The sequence below is a fragment of the Oncorhynchus keta genome, chromosome 35 (assembly GCF_023373465.1).
Source record: "Oncorhynchus keta strain PuntledgeMale-10-30-2019 chromosome 35, Oket_V2, whole genome shotgun sequence".
Taxonomy (NCBI): domain Eukaryota; kingdom Metazoa; phylum Chordata; class Actinopteri; order Salmoniformes; family Salmonidae; genus Oncorhynchus; species Oncorhynchus keta.
In genome coordinates, this window is record NC_068455.1 from 59,142,480 (window position 1) to 59,160,974 (window position 18,495).

General features: G+C 44.1%; 1 protein-coding gene across 5 annotated transcripts in view; it reads left to right on the top strand.

The window, feature by feature from the left end:
* Positions 1 to 18,252, top strand: part of LOC118368722 (rap1 GTPase-GDP dissociation stimulator 1-like) — a 67,158-nt gene extending 48,906 nt beyond the window's left edge. For all 5 annotated transcript variants that reach the window (XM_035753058.2, XM_035753062.2, XM_035753060.2 and 2 more), the window contains 8 exons: positions 2,265 to 2,408; positions 10,579 to 10,710; positions 11,552 to 11,686; positions 12,130 to 12,255; positions 13,048 to 13,187; positions 15,581 to 15,707; positions 16,204 to 16,332; positions 16,525 to 18,252. In XM_035753058.2, coding sequence (XP_035608951.1) covers positions 2,265 to 2,408; positions 10,579 to 10,710; positions 11,552 to 11,686; positions 12,130 to 12,255; positions 13,048 to 13,187; positions 15,581 to 15,707; positions 16,204 to 16,332; positions 16,525 to 16,652 — 1,061 coding nt within the window. In that variant the 3' untranslated portion in view covers positions 16,653 to 18,252. The remainder of the gene's footprint in view (positions 1 to 2,264; positions 2,409 to 10,578; positions 10,711 to 11,551; positions 11,687 to 12,129; positions 12,256 to 13,047; positions 13,188 to 15,580; positions 15,708 to 16,203; positions 16,333 to 16,524) is intronic.
* The last annotated feature ends 243 nt before the right edge of the window (positions 18,253 to 18,495 follow it).

The following is an 18,495-nucleotide window of genomic DNA, read 5'->3' on the forward strand; positions in this document are numbered from 1 at the left end:
CGAAGACAAACATGATGTTTCATAATGATTACCCCAGTGCAGAGTAGACTAGAGACATGCACCCCTTCGACACTCGAGCAGGGGAAGTGGAATTAGGTCCGAAAAAGTAATAATCACAAAGTAAACATCACAAGTAAGGTATGCATCCTAAAAAAGAAAAGACTGCCAGCACACTGGGATTCTGTGTCGGAGAATTTTGGATGAAGCCAATGGGAGTCATCCGTTGCCGGATGAATGGCAACTGTGGAAGATTAGTCAACAAGAAATGCACAAAGCTTCTGAAATAGTTCATTTTAGTTGTACTTTTGCTTGACAAAAAAACAGACAATGATGTATGTCATGGGGTGTATAAACAAACCTGGCGTGTGTCTGTGGGAGAGATGCTGTGTGTGTGTGTCACAAGTTGTTGATAGACTGCTCACTTGACATCTTTTCACAGCGTGCATGACCAGGCGGTGCTCCTTCTCACCATAGGATTACACAATGTAACTCCCAAGTCAATCACACTTCCGTGAAATCAAACTGTCCACTTAGGAAGCAACACTGATTGACAATAAATTTCACATGCTGTTGTGCAAATGGAATAGACAACAGGTGGAAATTATAGGCATTTAGCAAGACACCCCCAATAAAGGAGTGGTTCTGCAGGTGGGGGACCACAGACCACTTCTCAGTTCCTATGCTTCCTGGCTGATGTTTTGGTCACTTTTGAATGCTGGGGGTGCTTTCACTCTAGTGGTAGCATGAGACGGAGTCTACAACCCACACAAGTGGCTCAGATAGTGCAGCTCATCCAGGAGGGCACATCAATGCGAGCTGTGGCAAGAAGGTTTGCTTTGTCTGTCAGCGTAGTGTCCAGAGCATGGAGGCGCTATCAGGAGATAGGCCAGTACGTCAGGAGACGTGGAGGAGGCCAACAACCCAGCAGCAGGACCGCTACCTCCGCCTTTGTGCAAGGAGGAGCAGGAGGAGCACTGCCAGAGCCCAGCAAAATGACCTCCAGCAGGCCACAAATGTGCATGTGTCTGCTCAAACGGTCAGAAACAGACTCCATGAGAGTGGTATGAGGGCCCGACGTTCACAGGTGGGGGTTGTGCTTACAGCCCAACACCGTGCAGGTCGTTTGGCATTTGCCAGAGAACACCAAGATTGGCAAATTCGCCACTGGCGCCCTGTGCTCTTCACAGCTGAAAGCAGGTTCACACTGAGCACATGTGACAGTCTGGAGACGCCTTGGAGAACGATCGGCTGCCTGCAACATCCTCCAGCATGACCGGTTTGGCGGTGGGTCAGTCATGGTGTAGGGTGGCATTTCTTTGGGGGGCCGCACAGCCCTCCATGTGCTCGCAAGAGGTAGCCTGACTTCCATTAGGTACCGAGATGAGATCCTCAGACCCCTTGTGAGACCATATGCTGGTGTGGTTGGCCCTGGGTTCCTCCTAATGCAAGACAACGCTAGACCTCATGTGGCTGGAGTGTGTCAGCAGTTCCTGCAAGAGGAAGGCATTGATATGGACTGGCCCGCCCGTTCCCCAGACCTGAATCCAATTGAGCACATCTGGGACATCATGTCTCGCTCCATCCACCAACGCCACGTTGCACCACAGACTGTCCAGGAGTTGGCTGATGCTTTAGTCCAGGTCTGGGAGGAGATCCCTCAGGAGACCATCCGCCACCTCATCAGGAGCATGCCCAGGTGTTGTAGGGAGGTCATACAGGCACGTGGAGACCACACACACTACTGAGCCTCATTCTGAAATGTTTTAAGGACATTACATCAAAGTTGGATCAGCCTGTAGCGTGGTTTTCCACTTTAATTTTGAGTGTGACTCCAAATCCAGACCTCCATGGGTTGATAAATTTGATTTCCATTGATAATTTTTGTGATTTTGTTGTCAGCACATTCAAACTCAGTAAAGAATAAAGTATTTAATAAGAATATTTCATTCATTCAGATCTAGGATGTGTTATTTTAGTGTTCCCTTTATTTTTTTGAGCAGTGTATGTCATTGTTAATTCTGTGTAACTGAATTTCTTTCTGTCTGTCTGTCTGTCTGTCTGTCTGTCTGTCTGTCTGTCTGTCTGTCTGTCTATCTCTGTCTATCTGTCTCTCTCTTTTCTGTCTCTCTCTTTTCTGTCTCTCTCTTTTCTGTCTCTCTCTCTCTTTTCTGTCTCTCTCTCTCTCTCTCTCTCTTCTGTCTCTCTCTCTCTCTCTCTCTCTTTTCTGTCTCTCTCTCTCTCTCTCTCTCTTTTCTGTCTCTTAGATGTGATCAAGCTGCAGTTGGTGGAGGCCGGCCTGGTGGAGTGTCTGTTAGATGTGGTAGTTCACACAGTGGATGGAGTGCGGGAGGAGGATGTGGCGCAGCTCAAAACAGCCTCCGACCTCATGGTGCTGCTGCTGCTGGGAGGTACTACATACACACATACAGTTGGGAATTTTTACTAGGATTAAATGTCAGGAATTGTGAAAAAATTAGTTTAAATGTATTTAAACTCAGTTGTATGTAAACTTCTGACTACATACATACATACATACATACATACATTCATTCATTCATTCATTCGTTCATTCGTTCATTCATTCATTCACCTGAGCCAACTACATTTAAACTCAGTTTTTTCACAATTCCTGACATTTAATCCTAGTAAAAATTCCCTCTCTTAGGTCAGTTAGGATCACCACTTTATTTTAAGAATTTGAAATGTCAGAATAATAGTAGAGAGAATGATTTATTTAAGCTTTTATTTCTTTCATCACATTCCCAGTGGGTCAGAAGTTTACATACACTCAATAGTATTTGGTAGCATTGCCTTTAAATTTTTTAGCTTGGCTCAAATGTTTCAGGTTGCCTTCCACAAGCTTCCAACAATAATTTGGGTGAATTTTGGCCCATTCCTATTGACATAGCTGGTGTAACTGAGTCTAGTTTCTAGGCCTCCTTGCACTTACACACTTTTTTAAATTTCTGCCCATAAATGTTCTATGGGATTGAGGTCAGGGCTTTGTGATGGTCACTCCAATACCTTCACTTTGTTGTCCTTAAGCCATTTTGCCACAACTTTGGAAGTATGCTTTGGGTCATTGTCCATTTGGAAGACCCATTTGTGACCAAGCTTTAACTTCCTGACTGTTGCCTTGAGATGTTGCTTCAGGATATCCACATAATTTTCCTCCCTGATCAAGCCATCTATTTTGTGAATTGCACCAGTCCCTCCTGCGGCAAAGCACCCCCACAACATGATGGTGTCACCCCCGTGCTTCACGGTTGGGATGGTGTTCTTTGGCTTGCAAGCCTCCCCCTTTATCCTCTAAACATAACGATGGGCATTATGGCCAAACAGTTATTTTTGTTTCATCAGACCAGAGGACATTTCTCCAAATAGTACGATCTTTGTCCCCATGTGCAGTTGCAAACAGTAGTCTGACTTTTCTATGGCGGTTTTGGAGTGGTGGCTTCTTCCTTGCTGAGAGTTCTTTCAAGTTATGTCGCTATAGGACTCGTTTTACTGTGAATATAGATACTTTGTACCTGTTTCCTCCAGCATCTTCACAAGGTCCTTTGCTGTTGTTCTGGGATTGATTTGCACTTTTTGCACCAAAGTACGTTCATCTCTAGGAGACAGAATGCATCTCCTTTCTGAGCTTTATGTCAGCTACGTGGTCCCATGGTGTTTATACTTGCGTACTATTGTTTGTACAGATGAACGTGGTACCTTCAGGCGTTTGGAAATTGCTCCCAAGGATGATCCAGACTTGTTGAGGTTTACAATTTTGTTTCTGAAGTCTTGGCTGATTTCTTTTGATTTTCCCATGATGTTAAGCAAAGAGGCACTGAGTTGGAAGGTAGGCCTTGAAATACATCCACATGTACACCTCCAATTGACTCAAATTATGTCAATTAGCCTAACAGAAGCTTCTAAAGCCATTACATAATTTCCAGGAATTTTCCAAGCTGTTTAAAGGCACAGTCAACAAAGTGTATGTCAACTTCTGACCAACTGGAATTGGGATACAGTGAATTAATCTGTCTGTAAACAATTGTTGTAAAAATTACTTGTGTAAAGCACAAAGCAGATGTCCTAACCGACTTGCCAAAACTCTAGCTTGTTAACAAGAAATTTGTGGAGTGGTTGAAAAATGAGTTTTAATGACTCCAACCTAAGTGTATGTCAACTTCCATCTTCAACTGTACACACACACACACACACACACACACACACACACACACACACACACACACACACACACACACACACACACACACACACACACACACACACACACACACACACACACACACACACACACACACACACACACACATAGAGACTCATGGATGTGCGAACATTTAAACTAAGGCCAAGTTAAGGCTCTGAACCAAATAAAAATGTATTGGTCACATGCACCGAATACAACAGGTGTAGATTTTACCATTAAATCCTTACTTACAAATCCATTCCCAACAATGCAGAGTTAAAAAGCAGTAAAATATACACTACCACATTTTGGTCCATTAAAATAACATCAAATTGATCAGAAATACAGTGTAGACATTGTTAATGTTCTAAATGACTATTGTTGCTGGAAACGGCTGATTTCTTTTAATGGAATGTCTACATAGGCGTACAGAGGCCCATTATCAGAAACCACCCCTCCTGTGTTCCAATGGCACGTTGTGTTAGCTAATCCAAGTTTATCATTTTAACAGGCTAATTGATTATTAGAAAACCATTGTGCAATTATGTTAGCACAGCTGAAAATGGTTGTCCTGATTAAAGAAGCAATAAAACTGGCCTTTAGACTAGTTGAGTATCTGGAGTATCAGCATTTGTGGGTTCGATTACAATTAATTACAAAACACCAGTCACAACATCAACAGTGAAGAGGTGACTCCAGGATGCTGGCCTTCTAGGCAGAGTTCCTCTGTCCAGTGTCTGTTCTTTTGCCCTTCTTTTCTTTTTATTGGCCAGTCTTGAGATATGGCTTTTTCTTTGCAACTCTGCCTAGAAGGCCAGCATCCCGGAGTCACCTCTTCACTGTTGATGTTGAGACTGGTGTTTTGCGGGTACTATTTAATGAAGCTGCCTGTTGAGGACTTGTGAGGCGTCTGTTTCTCAAACTAGACACTTTAATGTACTTGTCCGCTTGCTGAGTTGTGCACCGGGGCCTCTCACTCCTCTTTCTATTCTGGTTACGAGACAGTTTGCGCTGTTCTGTGAAGTGAGTAGAGTCGCAGCATTGTACGAGATCTTCAGTTTCTTGGCCATTTATCGCCTGGAATAGCCTTCATTTCTCAGAACAAGAATAGACTGACGAGTTTCAAAAGAAAGTTATTTGTTTCTGGACATTTTGAGCCTGTAATCGAACCTACAAATGCTGATGCTCCAGATACTCAACTAGTCTAAAGAAGGCCAGTTTTATTGCTTCTTTAATCAGGCCAGTTTTCAGCTGTGCTAACATAATTGCAAAAGGGTTTCTTAATGATCAAGTAGCCTTATAAAATAATAAACTTGGGTTAGCTAAGACAAGGTGCCATTTGAACACAGGTGTGATGGTTGCTGATAATGGGCCTCTGTACACCTATGTTGATATTCCATAAAATATCAGCTGTTTCCAGCTACAATAGTCATTTACAACATTAACAATGTCTCTACTGTTTTTCTGATCAATTTGATATTTTAATGGACAAAAATGTGCTTTTCTTTCAAAAACAAGGACATTTCTGTGTGACCCCAAGCTTTTGAACGGTCGTGTGTGTGTAGGAAATAGTAACACAATAAAATAACTAATGAGGCTATATACAAGGAGTACCAGTACCGAGTCAATGTGCAGGGGTACAAGGTAGTTGAGGTAATGTAGTATCTACATGTAGGTATTGGTTAAAGTGACTAGGCAATCAGGAGAGAGAATGCAAATGAATACAAATAAAGTGGGTCGATGTAAATAGTCCGGGTAGCCATTTTGATTAACTGTTCAGCAGTCTTATGGCTTAGGGGTAGAAGTTGTTCAGAAGCCTTTTGGTCCCAGACTTGGCACTCGGCGAACAGTCTGACTTGGGTGGCTTTCTTCTGATACAGTCTAGTTTCGAGGTTCTGAATGGCAAGGAGTCCGGCCCTAGTGATGTACTAGGCCGTACGCACTACCCTTTGTAGTGCCTTGCGGTTGGATACCAAGTGGATGCCGAGCAGCCAGTCAAGATGCTCTCAATGGTGCAGCTGTAGAATAATCTGAGGGACCCATGCTAAATCTTTTCACTCTCCTGAGGGGGAAGAGGCGTTTTGCTCGTTTTCAAGACTGTTGTGATGTGGACACCGAGGAACTTGAAGCTCTCGTCCCACTCCACTATAGCCCCGTCAATGTGAATGGGCCCATGTTCGGCCCTCCGTTTCTTGTAGTCCAAGATAAACTGCCAGGTCTCTGACCTCCCTGTCTCGTCGTGGGTGATCAGGCCTACCATCGTCGTTTCGTCGGCAAACTTAATGATGGTGTTGGAGTCGTGCATGGCCATGCAATTGTGGGTGAACACAGAGTACAGGAGGGGACTAAGCGCACGTGCCCCCGCGTTGAGGGTCAGCGTGGCGTATGTGGCGTTGCCTACCCTCACAACCTGGGGATGGCCCGTCAGGAAGTCCAGGGTCCTTAGCTTAGTGATGAGCTTGGAGGGCACTATGGTCATGAACGCTGGCTGAGCAGTAGTCAATGAACAGCATTCTCACATAGGTGTTCCTTTTGTCCAAGTGGGAAAGGGAAGTGTGGAGTACAATAGAGATTGGGTCATCTGTGGATCTCTTGGGGCGGTAAACGAATTGGAGTGGGTCCAGGGTTTCTGGGATGCTTCTGTTAATGTGAGCCATGACTAACCTTTCAAAGCATTTTATGGATACAGATGTGAGTGCTATGGGGCGGTAGTCATTTAGACGGATTACCTTTGCATTCTTGGGCACAGGGACTATGGTGGTTTGCTTGAAACATGTAGGTATTACAGACTGGGTCAGGGAGAGGTTGAAAATGTCATACTAGCCAGCTGGTCAGCGCATGCTCGGAGTACATATCCTGGTAATCTGTCTGAATGTTAACCTGTTAAAAGGTCTTACTCATATCGGCTATGGAGAGCGTGATCACAGTCATCCAGAACAGCTGGTGCTCTCACGAATGGTTCAGTGTTGCTTGCCTTGAAGTGAGTATTGACGGCAATTTGCTTATCTGGTAGGCTCGCATCACTGGGCAGCTCTCGGCTTGGTTTCCCTTTGTAATCCGTGATAGTTTGCAAGCCCTGCCACATCTGACGAGTGTCAGAGACGGTTTAGTAGGATTTGATCTTAGTCCTGTAATGGCGTTTTGCCTGTGATGGTTCGTCGGAGGTCGTAGCGGGATTTCTTATAAGAGTCTGGATTTGTGTCCCACTCCTTGAAAGCAGCAGCTCTAGCCTTTAGCTCAGTGTAGATGTAATCCATGGCTTCTGGTTGGGATATATAGTGCATTCAGAAAGTATTCAGATCCCTTGACTTATTCCACGTTGCGTTACAGCCTTATTCTAAAATTGATTGCATTTTTTTCCCCCCTCATCAATCTACACACAATACCCCATAATGACAAAGCAAAAACATACGTTTTTACACATTTTTGTAAATTCATAAAAAAAATCACATTTACACAAGTATTCAGAACATTTACTCCGTTGAAGCACCTTTGGCAGTGATTACAGCCTTGAGTCTCCTTGGGACTGACGCTACATGCTTGGCACACCTGTATTTGGGGAGTTTCTTCCATTCTTATCTGCAGATCCTTTCAAGCTCTGTCAGGTTGGATGGGGAGCATGCTGCACAGCTGTTTTCAGGTCTTTCCAGAGATGTTTGGTGGGGTTCAAGGCCAGGCTCTGGCTGGGTCACTCAAGGACATTCAGAGACTTGTCCCGAAGCCACTTCTGCATTTTCTTTGCTGTGTGCTTAGGGTCGTTGTCCTGTTGGAAGGTGAGCCTTCGCCCCAGTCTGAGGTCCTGAGCCCTCTGGAGCAGGTTTTCATCAAGGATCTCTTTGTACTTTGCTCCATTCATGTTTCCCTCGATCCTGACTAGTCTCCCAGGCCCTGCCGCTGACAAACATCCCCACAGCATGATGCTGCCACCACCATGCTTCACCGTAGGGATGGTGCCAGGTTTCCCCTAGACGTGATGCTTGGCATTCAGGCCAAATAGTTAAATCTTGGTTTCAGAAACTTGTTTCTCATGGTCTGAGTCCTTTAGGTGTTTTTTGGCAAACTCCAAGCGGGCTGTCGTGACCCTTTTACTGAGGAGTGGCTTCCGTCTGGCCATTCTACCATAAAGGCCTGATTGGTGGAGTGCTTCAGAGATGGATGTGCTTCTGGAAGGTTCTCCCATCTCCACAAAGGAGCTCTGTCAGGGTGACCATCGGGTTCTTGGTCACTTCTCAGACCATGGCCCTTCTCCCCTCCCATTGCTCAGTTTGGTCGGGCGGACAGCTCTAAGAAGAGTATCGGTGGTTCCAAACTTCTAACATTTAAGAATGATGGAGTTTCCTGTGTTCTTGGGGACCCTCAATGCTGCAGACTCGTTTTGGTACCCTTCCCAGTTCTGTGCCTCGACACAATCCTGTCTCGGAGCTCTACGGACAATTTCTTCGACCTCGGTTTGTGGTGGTTTTTGCACTGACATGCACTGTCAACTGTGGAACCTTATATAGACAGGTATGTGCCTTTCCAAATCATGTCCAATCAATTGAATTTACCACAGGCGGACTCCCAAGTTGTATAAATAATTTTTGTCTAATAGCAAAAGGTCTGAATACTTATGTAAATAAGGTATTTCTGTTTATTTAATTTGCAAACATCAAAAATCCCGTTTTCGCTTTGTCATTATGGGGTATTGTTGAGGAAACATTTATTTAATACATTTTAAAATAAGGCTGTAATGTAACTAAATGTGGAAAAGGGGAAGGGGTCTGAAGGGGTCTGAATACTTTCCTAATGCATTGTATACGTATGGTCACTGTGGGGAAGACGTCGCCGACGCACTTATTAATGAATCCGGTGACTGATGTGGTAAACTCTTCAATGCCATTGGATGAATCCCGGTACATATTCCAGTCTGTGCAAAACAGTCCTGTTGCTTAGCATCAGCTTCATCTGACCACTTCCGTATTGAGCGTGTCATTGGTACTTACTGTTTGAATTTTTGCTTGTAAGCAGGAATCCATTTTTAACCTTTTTATTTAACTAGACAAGTTGGTAAAGAACAAATTCTTCTTTACAATGACGGCTTACACCGGCCAAACCCCGACGACGCTGAGCCAATTGTGCACCACCCTATAGGACTCCCAATCACGGCCGGTTGTGATACAGCCTGGAATCGAACCAGGGTGTCTGTAGTGACGCATCTAGCACTGAAATGCAGTGCTTTAGACCACTGCGCCACTCGGGATAGAGTTATGGTCAGATTTGCCAGATGGAGGGCGAGGGAGAGCTTGTATGCGTCTCTGTGTGGAGTAAAGATGATCTAGAGTCCCCCCTCTAGTTGCACAGGTCACATGATGTTAGAAATGAATTAAAACATATTTCGTCTTTCCTGTATTAAAATCACCGGCCACTAGGAGCGCGGCTTCTGGATGAGCATTTTCTTGTTTGCTTATAGCTCAATACAGCTCGTTGAGTGCGGTCTTTAGTGCCAGCATCGGTTTGTGGTGGTAAATAGACAGCTCTGAAAAATATAGATGGAAACTCTCTTGGTAAATAGTATGGTCTGCATGTTGTCATTAGGTACTCTAACTCAGGCGAGCGGAACCTTGAGATTTCCTTAATATTAGAGATCGCCCACCAGCTGTTGTTAACAAAGAGACACACACCCAACCCCACTGGTCTTACCTGATGCAGCCGCTCTGTCCTGCCGACGCAGTAAAATGCTTCCGTCGCATCTCGACTGCAACATAAACATGTCTTCGATAAGGATGATTCAAACCTTGATAAAAAACTCATAGATCTATGTACTGACCCATTGTGCTGTGGTTGCTTTGACTGGGTTTCAAGCGTGTGCATGGAAACCGTTCCCCTCAGGCCAAATGATAGACAGGAGGAAATGAGAGTGTGCGAGTGTATACGAATAGGGTAGGAAGAAAGAGCAGGTTGGGAAAAGAAAGATATGAAGGGGAATAAGATGGTTGTGTGATGACTAAATCTTCAGGTGGACTCTCAGCCTTAGAGCAGAGTGGTGGAGAATACATTGTGAATCCATTTGTGAATATTTTATGACAACCGAATGTGAGGGAGAATGTGGTTGTAGATCTAGGTGCGTTAGAGGTCTCGATATCATCATCTGGTTTCCATAGCATTCTCCTGGACTACTTATTCTTCCTATCCACTTTCATTTATTCTGACGCTAAGGCGGACATTTATCCTGTAACCTTTTCTGACCAAAACATACATGCTTATTTGTGTCTCTGTGTGTTCGTGCACGCGCGTGTGGTCTTTTTGGATGCTTTTCTGTTTAATAAATAACTGCTTTGTCATTTTACTGCTGCAAAAGGTGGTTGTTTGTGTTGACAGCCTCTCCCCACCTCTCTCCTCAGATGAGTCCATGCAGAGGCTGTTTGAGGGGGGCAAGGGCAGTGTGTTCCAGAGGGTCCTGTCCTGGGTGCCATCCCACAACCACCAGCTGCAGCTGGCAGGGGCACTGGCCATCGCCAACTTCGCCCGCAACGGTGAGGAGGCTGTAGAAATACAGTTAATAGAAGGGACAAAGCCCTTTAGACCATTCTATTTCTATGAAGAAGGGTACACATTGCCTATGGTGACAGATCGAACCAAAAAAAGGTTTTATTCAGGATAAAACCTCCCCTCGGATGGCTTTGATAATGACCACAATCTGGGTCGCGTTACGTGGGGTGTGACTTCACAGAACGTTCCGATACTGTAGAAATGTATAGAACAGAGTGTGTAGAACGGACACACTTTTCTGTGTAGTAGAATAGGGAATCAGCACAACACTCAGATTGTAGAAATGCTTCTCTTGTCATGTAGAACAGTTAATCAGCATTCGTCACATCTCTCCACATTCTCCCAGATGTCTTCTAGATCAGTTTTCCCCCTAATAAAACCTGCTGCCTCAGTGTGCTGAATATAGATCACAGGCCCGGCCATTAGTCATTCCATATCATTACTCATCTAAACCACAGCGTTTCGTCCCGTGTCAGCGAATCCTGCATCCAGGCTGACTTCAAACATTCACCCTGATAAACAAAAGTCCTTATTATTATAGCCGAATGATTTATTCCGTATATGGATGTGAAGAGAATAATATGTCACCTGTTTTCCTCTTTTCTATCAAACGATGAAGGTAAAATGACGGTCAGAAGGAAATGGCATTGGAACATTCTCCTAACACCTATCCAGTCCTTTTTTAGATCTGGGGATAGGGGTTCTCCAGAACTTTAATTTGTGGAAACGGACATGTTAGAGCATGGTGGGAGCAAATGCCTGCACAGCCCATTGCTTTTACTGAGCAGTGGGTTAAGTTATGACATTCTGTTTCTCCCCCCCCAGATGGTAACTGCATCCACATGGTGGAATCAGGCATCGTTCAGAAACTACTGGAGCTGCTGGATCGCCACGTGGACGAGGGCAACGTCACCGTGCAGCATGCGGCGCTCAGCGCCCTGCGCAACCTGGCCATTCCTGGTGAGACTCCCAAGGCATTCCAAGCCTGATTGAGTATACTGTCAATGTTGTGTATGACTCATAGGCAATTCTTTAACATTCATTTCCTGTTCCAAGTGCTTCCCCTGCACTCGTTTGTTATCTGTGGGTAGAGGGGGTAGGTCTTGGCAAATGTAACTGCAAACAAGTACAGGAGCAGCACTTTGACTCGAAGTTGTTCTTTCTTTGAGCCTTAATTGGTTAATACTGGTTGAATACAATAGTAACAAAGTTAGTATTTTGTTTATTTTCATGGTGTACTGCATTGGCAGCTTAGAGCTGAATTGCAGTGTATACCTAAACAAGTAAAATAATTAATTGCTACATGTCTTAAGGGGAGAATAGTTTGTATGTATTTATTTATGTATTGATTTATTTCACATTTTGTTTCATCGTTGTTTATTCTTCTTCTCCTGTCCCTTCAGTGGTGAACAAGGCTAAGATGCTGTCGGCAGGTGTGTCAGATACGGTGTTGAAGTTCCTCCCGTCAGAGATGCCTCCTGTCCAGTTCAAACTGCTGGGGACGTTACGCATGCTCATCGACACACAAGGTAGAACACATTTTATAGCACATTTATAACCTCTATAACGCACTGTAGAACACCTTCCTAATGATGCCATAAACCATCGGACTGTGCCTCGCATTCCGTCTTCAAATTGACCAGTATCAGTGACAGGTGTGAATGTTTCCACCCATAAAGATATATAGCAACATTTTCCAAAATAGAGGCTAGAATTCCTTCCTTATGATGCGCTAACCTTGAACCGTTCTGTACCTCACTTTTTACCTCCTTAAAATGACCAGTATGTATTTTTTTTATTCAGCAGAAAGTTGGATAGGAAAGTACTCCAACAAAAGAGCCTCGGAATGCGATACGTTTCTGTCAAATGTTGTTGAATCTTCATGAAGAAGGGGTTGGGTTGGGGAGGACCGGGCAAGGCCAAGTGCAAACCAGTTAGATCCAGAAAGACATGGATATCGATGGCATCCATCTTTGATTGAATTGCTATGGAACGGAGTGTGACAGTGAGATGTTGACAGGGTGTTAGAATAGCAGTCTACTCAAGGTGATAGGCGTGCACTTTTTCTGACCATGTCATTATGAGAGGTTTTTTTTTCTACCTCTTCCTCTCTGGAGTTCAGAGATTCATTGTACCAAATATTAGAAAGTGCCAATTGTTACCAAGAAGTTACCCTTTTTTTTTGTATTTTCAAGTTACCAAGTATAATAATAATTAGGAACCAAGTAATTCTAGTTTATATACCAGAAAGCTACCAATGGTAATAGAGCTGTGAAATAAAGCATTACCTTGTGTTGTCCGTCCCCCCCCAAATCCCCCAGCGGATGCGGCAGACCAGCTGGGGACCAATGGGAAGCTGGTGGAGCGTCTGGTAGAGTGGTGTGAGGCAAAGGACCACGCAGGGGTCATGGGAGAGTCCAATAGGCTGCTCTCAGCCCTCATCCGCCACAGCAAGTCAAAGGTTAGGGCCAGCTGCCATGAAAACTCACCATCTGTGGCTGGCTGGCTGGCTGCCACCACAGATTACATCCTGACCCATATCTGGACTGCATACACACACACACAGAATGTATATGTTATCAGCTATATTTTAATCAAAGGCTGTATCAACTAGCTTGTCTTTACTAATCTAAACTCTCAGCTCAAAATCCAATCCATGCTTTATGTTACATTATTCATCAAGGGAACAGAACAACTGAGGTGGGAGTCTTGTTCTCACTCTTCCTGATATACGGTGTTCCTTGTTGACTCCCGCCCAGAGACAGCGTTGTCAGTTCTGCTACATTTCCTACCCGGTCCCTCATCTGAGGAGAATGACTCGGAGGGCACCTCAGACTCTGGTTGTCTCATTCTTAGACTGTAGATTTATGAGCTTCAGGCTCTAAACATTTCTGTCCTATTTGCAGATCGCTAGATAGAATAGAACCCTGTGGAAGCACCAGAAAGGTACAGTTGAGGTCTGAAGTTTACATACACTTAGGTTGGAGTCATTCAAACTTGTTTTTCAACCACTCCACAAACTTCTTGTTAACAAACTATAGTTTTGGCAAGTCGGTTAGGACATCTACTTTGTGCATGACACAAGTGATTTTTCCAACAATTGTTTACAGACAGATTATTTCACTTATAATTCACAGTATCACGATTCCAGTGGGTCAGAAGTTTACATACACTAAGTTGACTGTGCCTTTAAACAGCTTGGAAAATCCCAGAGAATTATGTCATGGCTTTAATACTTCTGTTAGGCTAATTGACATAATTTGAGTCAATTGGAGGTTTACCTGTGGATGTATTTCAAGGCCTACCATCAAACTCACTGCCTCTTTGCTTGACACCATGGGAAAATCAACAGAAATCAGCCAAGACCTCAGAAAAAAAGTTGTAGACCTCAACAAGTCTGGTTCATCCTTGGGAGCAATTTCCAAAAGCCTGAAGGTACCACGTTCATCAAACAATAGTATATAAGTATAAACACCATGGGATCATGCAGCCGTCACACCGCTCAAGAAGGAGACGCGTTCTGTCTCCTAGAGATGAATGTACTTTGGTGCGAAAAGTGCAAATCAATCCCAGAACAACAGCAAAAGACCTTGTGAAGATGCTGGAGGAAACGGGTACAAAAGTATCTATATCCACAGTAAAACGAGTCCTGTATCGACATAACCTTAAAGGCCGCTCAGCAAGGGTGTAGCCACTGCTCCAAAACCGCCATAAAAAAGCCAGACTACAGTTTGCAACTGCACATGGGGCCAAAGATCGTACTATTTGGAGAAATGTCCTCCATGAAACAAATAATTCTTTGGCCATAATGACCGTTATGTTTGGATGAAAAGGGGGGAGGCTTGCAAGCCAAAGTACACCATCCCAACCGTGAAGCATGGGGGTGGCAGCATCATGTTGTGGGGGTGCTTTGCTGCAGGAGGGACTGGTGCACTTCACAAAATAGATGGCTTCACGAGGAAGGAAAATATGTAGATATATTGACGCAACATCTCAAGACATCAGTCAGGAAGTGAAAGCTTGGTCCCAAATGGGTCTTCCAAAATGGACAATGACCCCAAGCATACTTCCAAAGTTGTGGCACAATGGCTTAAGGACAACAATGTCAAGGTATTGGAGTGGCCATCACAAAGCCCTGTAGAACATTTGTGGGCAGAACTGAAAAAATGTGTGCGAGCAAGGAGGCTTACAAACCTGACTCGGTTACACCAGCTCAGTCAGGGGGGGTGGGCCAAAATTCACCCAACTTATTGTCGGAAGCTTGTGGAAGGCTACCCAAAATGTTTGACCTAAGTTTAACAATTTAAAGGCAATGCTACCAAATACTAATTGAGTGTATGTAAACTTCTGACCCACTGGGAATGTAATGAAAGAAATAAAAGCTGAAATAAATCATTCTCTCTAGTATTATTCTGACCTTAAAATAAAGTGGTGATCCTAACTGACCTAAGACAGGGAATTTTTACTAGGATTAAATGTCAGGAATTGTGAAAAACTGAGTTTAAATGTATTTGGCTAAGGTGTCTGTAAACATCTGACTTCAACTGTAGGTCCTACAAGCGCGCTGTACAGAAGAGTCCTATATTATTTAGAGTTGGGGTGGACTGACCTTAGTGGCCTACCCTCTTGGAAAGTTACTGGGTGTGCAGGTTTTTGTTTCTATCGTGCTCTAACACCTGATTTCAGCTCCTGATGAGCAGCGGGATTAGTAAAGGCAGGAGTGTCAGTGCATGACTGGAGCACAACCCTGCACACCCAGAATCTACATCCAGGATGAGGGTTGGCTTCCCCTGATTTAGAGTTGTGCCCCCATTTTTGAAATGTATGTGTTTCTTAATTTGTTTGTGTTTTCAGGACGTCGTAAAAACAGTCATCCAGGGGGCAGGAGTGAAGCATTTAGTAGTCATGGCGACGAGTGAACACATGATCATGCAGAACGAGGCGCTGGTGGCTCTGGGCCTCATCGCCGGGTTGGACCTGGGTAAGAGTCAGGGTCATGATGTCACGGTGCAGCCAAATTCTAACTACTGTGTTAGCCACATGGTATAGTAAGGGCCAGATTGGTAGCACTTTCTTTAACAGTGCCTGGGTTGTGTTTAGTAGGGCACACTGTACTAAAATGTTTTGAAACAAGAAAATAAAACTGTTTCCGGACAAGATCAGGTAGCACTTCCCTGTCTTACTCTGTTTCAAAATCTTTTCTATCCCCGTGCTTACTGAACATGACCCGATGTATTGCATCGCTCGAATAAAATGAAAGTAGTTTGAGGATGTACAGGGCGGGTTAGAAGAACCACACAATGCAAAGCAATTTGGGACCTAGTGAAAGTGTTGTATAAATATAATTCACTGGTTGAAGCTTTTGTTAGTGTGCTCAATTTTCTCAGAGGCAAAACATTGACTCTGATGGTGCATTTGGAATGCATTTAAACAATTGTACAAAATAATTGGTCACAGTGTGTTTGTCATGGTTTCAGTGGGGGCCGAAAAAGACTTTGTTGGGGCTGGCCTGGTAAAGGTGCTCCACAAGCTGCTGTCAGACGAGATGAGTGCGCCGGAGGTCAAATACAACTCCATGGTCATCATCTGTGCGGTCATGGGTTCAGGTAAAAGGCCGGACATTTTGAATCAGCCACTTGGAAGAACTAAGCTGCAGCTTTTGCGCCAATATCCAAACTAGGGCATTGCACAGAGTAGTATACTAGTATGGACATAGCGGTATTGAATTATGGTTTAGATTTGTGCTTCCTTTAAAGACTCTTCTGCTTTGGACCTGTTCTTCTCTCACCCTCCTCCAGAGCCTCTCCATAAAGAAGTGCAGGGGCTGGCCTTCATCGACGTGGTCTCCAAGCTGCGGTCGCACGAGAACAAAACGGTGTCCCACCAGGCGTCGCTCACAGAGCAGAGGCTAACGGCACAGAGCTAAATGACTCTTAACTCCCACAGCCCCCCGACCCCCAATGCCTGCCTCATAGCCAATCCCTGCCCCCCCCCATTCCTTTCTACAGAACCTTCCTCCCTGTTTGTGTTTCCCATCGTCACGTGCCAAGGTATCCTGTCCCTCTCCCCTGTCAACAGCCAGCTGTTCCAGCTAACTATCCCCCCCCCCCAGTGCATTCATACTCCGCTCCAAGCAGCAGCTCCATCCATATTAAAAATACAAGGCGCCAGTAGACAGCCTTTTCGTTTCGCAATAGATAGACATACAAAGAGAGAACACTTTTTATGATGACCATAGCTGTGATACCCATTCACTTCAATAACTCGCCGATAACATAAAAAATAAAATAAAACATACAAAATAACAAAAAAAAACTATTTGAGTTCGGTGGTTTGAAAACAAATTTAGCAGCCAATGCATCCTTGCTGTGTTCTTTACTTCCGTGTCCCATGTTAGCTTGAGTACCAGCCCGAATTGAAGTCGACGTGCATGTTTTAGTCCAGTTGATGGTGTATCCGTGTTCATTTTGAACCTGTCCACGTACCCAAAACCACAGCCCTGTGGCAAATCTTACAGAGAATAGTGTTCAATCATGTTTGTACTTAAACTGCCGTTTGAAAGGAGTTTGCTTGATAATCCCACTCGATCCTCTCTCTTCCCTTTCACTTTCGTACAAACCCAAACTAAACCTGACTTATTGTCCCAAACAACCTTACTGTTATATCAGGGGAATGTTTAGAATGGTGAATCGTTACAGAATATATATAATAAATATATCATGTAGAACAGATATGTCAAGTAGAATAGGGTATGTTGTTGACTCTTGTTACATTTCTATCTGCAATGTTGTGAACGTTTCACCCCCAACTGAACATACCCCAGGCTAGAGCTCCACTAGCACATACAAGTGCCCACCTGAGCGTCCTCGGACATGGAGGAGATCATGCGTAGGTTAGAAGTTAGAACCTCCAGAAGAACCCAGTCGCTCACTCCCTGGTCTCTGAGAGTGTACAGTGAAGCAGTCAGCCATACCAGGTATATACTGTCTGGATTTGTTGCTTTTATCATGAGTCGGGGACCAATGGGGTAGCGCTGCACATTTCAGAAGATTCCTATATCATATTAAGTGGTTCCTAAGTTATTTAACACTATCCCCCCCAGAAGCCTGTCAGAATGGGCCAGTCTGGGGACACCCTCCCCTGTCGACTTGTGGTACTGCTCTATGGTTTCTCCCTGCCAGTTCTTGGTTTGCATGTGTGATGGTTTCTCCCACTCGAAGTATCGAGAACATGCACATTCCAGCATGTTGGATACTGCGTTAGGCACTGTCTGGTGACATAGGCGTTTTTTTATTATAAATTATTTGTTTATTAATCGGCACTTTGTTCTTTATTGTCAGGTATGAATGGTAATTTATCAGATTTGTAACCTTACAAAGACACAATCCAATCAAGATGTAACCACAAAGTAACTGCATTACGATATTATAAACATAAATGTTTGTTGTAAATGTCATTGATGAGTTGTACATTTGGAAGATTGTAACTCGAACAGATAATTAAAGATGATTGCTGGCGATAATGTATTTGTTGTTCCTGGAGTTTGTACTGCCTGTTGATATATTAAGAGAAAAAGTGTGCGCGAGCAAGGAGGCCTACAAACCAGACTCAGTTACACCAGCTCTGTCAGGAGGAATGGGCCAAAATTCACCCAACTTATTGTGGGAAGCTTGTTGGAAGGCTACCCAAGTTTAACAATTTTGTAATCTTCTGACCCACTGGTAATATGATGAAAGAAATAAAAGCTGAAATAAATCACTATTATTATT